Here is a 3246-nt window from a genome sequence, read left to right as displayed (position 1 = left end):
CATTGTTTTGTTGTTGTTTAGATTCTGATCAGGTTTTGGAAGAACCATAGGAGGAAGAATGAGAAATTTTTTTTGTTGTTGTTGTTTTTGTGACTTTGATTTTGGTTTTTATATTTATCTAGGTTAACAAAACTCTTAAATATATTTGGTATACTTTATCTATATGATATAAAATTATAAATTTTTGAAAATTGTCATAGATATAATAAAATAAACAAAATACATAATATAAATCATATTTGGTACCAAAAATCTAAAGACACAAAAATTCATAAACCTTCTTAGATAATGAAGATAAACAGATTTAGGAGGTAGCAATGAAAGAGTATGGTATATGTTAGAGTTGGGTGTTCGGTTCCGTTCGGGTTTTTGAAGTTTTCGAGTTTAGGCTCATAGACCCTGATTTGATCATGTACTTGTGTGTTAAAAGATAATGTTTTGAAAAAAAAGAGAGAGAGGAAAACCAATTAATCAATCTTCCTTCATCTCAATATCATTTTTCTAGGGTCAAGGTCAACTAATAAAATATGACAAATAAGTGGAGTATACATCCCATTGGTGGGGAAAAGACAAATGGCCATGGACCAATAAAGATTATTTTTTCATGGTTTGTACCTTACTTTTTGAGAAAAATCTAGCTAGGCAAATAGACGTTTAGGTGACAACAAAGAAAAAACAAAAAACAAAAAAACTAAAGGGCAAAGATCATTACATTAGAGTATTATTATCGGTCATATTTGTTTTGAAGTGTCTCAAAGTTTTTTTTAGTGTATATATATATATTATTTTTAAAATTTAATTAAATTTATTGTTCAACACCAATAATAGTAGACCAGCTGTTCACCTTTTCTCTCATTTGTGTCCCTGTTCAAAAACGCGGCCGCGGAGGCCGATTAAAATATGGCTAATCCTTCGAATATTGAACTTGTGTACCCAAATCGCAAAAACTTTTACCCGGTTAATGGAGTCACTACTCAGGGTTGGTTCGCGATTGATTCCACCTTGAGAGATCTACAGAATGTAGCCTGTAAGCGTTTATGACTCAGTTAGTGCTTTTGTAGAATGTTACATTAAGTTTTGTTTTTTCTCCTATAACTTCTCACAAATATTTTTTCTTATTACCTTAGTATTTCGAGGAATACCATCGCGATCAAATAAGTTCGATGGAAATGGATATACGATTCTGACGATTCAAAATGTAGCCAAGCAGATTAAGCCACAAGGAGGTTTTTGGTTAAATGCTCAGCACGATGCATTCTACGAGCAACACAATTTAAGCATGAGTAGTTTTATAGTATCAGCCTCAAGAACTGTTTCCATTAATTTCATATCTTCCCCTGAAGTGAATTTCTTTATGAAAATTGCTGGCCATTTCAAGCATAACGGACCGAGCTTTGTGTTCCAGTTTCTTGCAAAAGAAGATTTCGAGCCGACCACAAACCAAACATACGGTTCTATCTTGAGTAACCTAACGTTTGTCAAGACGTTTTCTTCAGGGATTCTTGTTCCCAAGTCATATATATTGCAACTTGATAACAAGCAGTACTTGATTCCACATACATCCTTAGTTCAAGATGCTCACAAAGCGGGATTAGAAGTATATGTGTCAGGTTTCGCAAATGATGCTGATATTGCTCATAACTACAGTTTCGATCCAGTGTCTGAGTATCTATCTTTTGTGGACAATGGCGATTTTTCTGTCGATGGTGTGGTCTCTGATTTTCCCTTAACTGCATCTGCATCCATTGGTAAGCAATCTCTCTTTTGCAGACACCATTTTGTCCTTAAAAAAAGGATATATATTCGAAATTAATTTTTATTTTTTTCTTCATATTTTCCTTAGATTGCTTCTCCCACATTGGCAGGAACGCTACGAAACAAGGTAACGACAGTAATTACTTTGCATTTTAATCGCAATTAGAAAGATTAAAATTAAGTTAATTCGTACCTCAGTGGATTTTCTTGTAATATCAAAAAATGGTGCGAGTGGGGACTATCCTGGATGTACGAACTTGGCATATGAGAAGGCAATCAAAGATGGTGCTGATGTTATTGATTGCTCGGTCCAAATGTGCAGCGACGGTACACCCTTTTGCTCAAATTCTATCGATCTCGGGGATAGCACAATGGTCGCACAAACTCCTTTCAGAAACCGTCTAACAACTGTTTCTGAAATTAGCTCAAATGGTGGGGTATACACTTTTAGTCTAACATGGCCTGAGATCCAAAATTTGACTCGTAAGTTTCCCTTCAAAGTTTCCACTTGCTTCAGAAAAATGTAAGTCTGTGTTGTTACTACACTATTGTTCCTACTATTTCTAGTTTCTACTCACTTAGACTAAAGAGGTTATATATAGATGCAAATACTTGTTTTCTTAAAAAAACTAACATTCTCCTAGCTTGATATGTTGTGGACAAAATTATTACTAGTTAATTTAGCGATTACATAACTTGGAAAGTTACAGTAACTATATTCCCATATTTTTGTGCAGCTGCTATTTCAAACCCTTACAGGTCAAATAGTATGTTAAGGAATCCGAATGAGTCAAATTCTGGAAATCTTATTTCGCTTTCTCAATTCCTAGACTTGGCAAAGAACTCCACATCTCTCTCCGGTGTTTTGATCATTGTTGAGGTGAGTTATCATCTATAATTACCTTCTTTTAATCATAAAACATGAATCAATCATGTGCCTTTTTTGTTTCCTCCAGAATGTAGTGTACCTGAGAGAGAAGCAAGGGCTCGACGTTATTAGAGCGGTTCTGGACACACTCACAGAAACTGGTTACAACAACATAACCACAACAAAGGTCATGATTCAGTCTACGAACAGCTCGGTTCTACGGGAATTCAAAAAGCAGAGCAAGTACGAGACTGTCTACAGAATTGAAGAAACCATTAGTGATATTCTTGACTCGGCTATACAAGACATAAAGAAATTTGCTAACGCTGTTGTCATCGGAAAATCTGAAATAATGAGATGTGTGCTAGATCTACAGACTTGTATGACAGATCTCTATGTGCGATGATTAACAGAGAGATGAAAGGATAGTGAAGAGACGACACAAGAGATTTGTTAACGGGGTTCGGATAACCTACATCCCCGGGACCAAGTCCAGAATCATTCACTAGAATTAGAACGCAAAAGCCACATTTGCCAATGGTATCTAGCACACAGTTGTGCCTACCACTCTAATCGACATGAACTAAAGGAACCACCACTCTTTGTCTTTTCCGACGAGTGTG

At 35.5% G+C, this 3246-nt stretch overlaps 1 protein-coding gene across 1 annotated transcript in view; it reads left to right on the top strand.

Annotated features, from left to right (window-relative positions):
* The window catches only part of LOC104753639 (glycerophosphodiester phosphodiesterase GDPDL1-like), a gene marked incomplete at its 5' end in the record, with an annotated part of 7650 nt that continues 5300 nt past the window's right edge, over window positions 897–3246 (top strand). Inside the window, 6 exon segments of the mRNA XM_010475862.2 lie at window positions 897–1027; window positions 1128–1748; window positions 1844–1882; window positions 1954–2238; window positions 2493–2635; window positions 2712–2965. Coding sequence (XP_010474164.1) covers window positions 901–1027; window positions 1128–1748; window positions 1844–1882; window positions 1954–2238; window positions 2493–2635; window positions 2712–2965 — 1469 coding nt within the window.

Source organism: Camelina sativa, chromosome 16 (assembly GCF_000633955.1).
Source record: "Camelina sativa cultivar DH55 chromosome 16, Cs, whole genome shotgun sequence".
Lineage (NCBI taxonomy): Eukaryota > Viridiplantae > Streptophyta > Magnoliopsida > Brassicales > Brassicaceae > Camelina > Camelina sativa.
The sequence above is the reverse complement of the archived record's forward strand: the minus strand, read 5'-3'. Positions and strand labels throughout refer to the sequence as shown.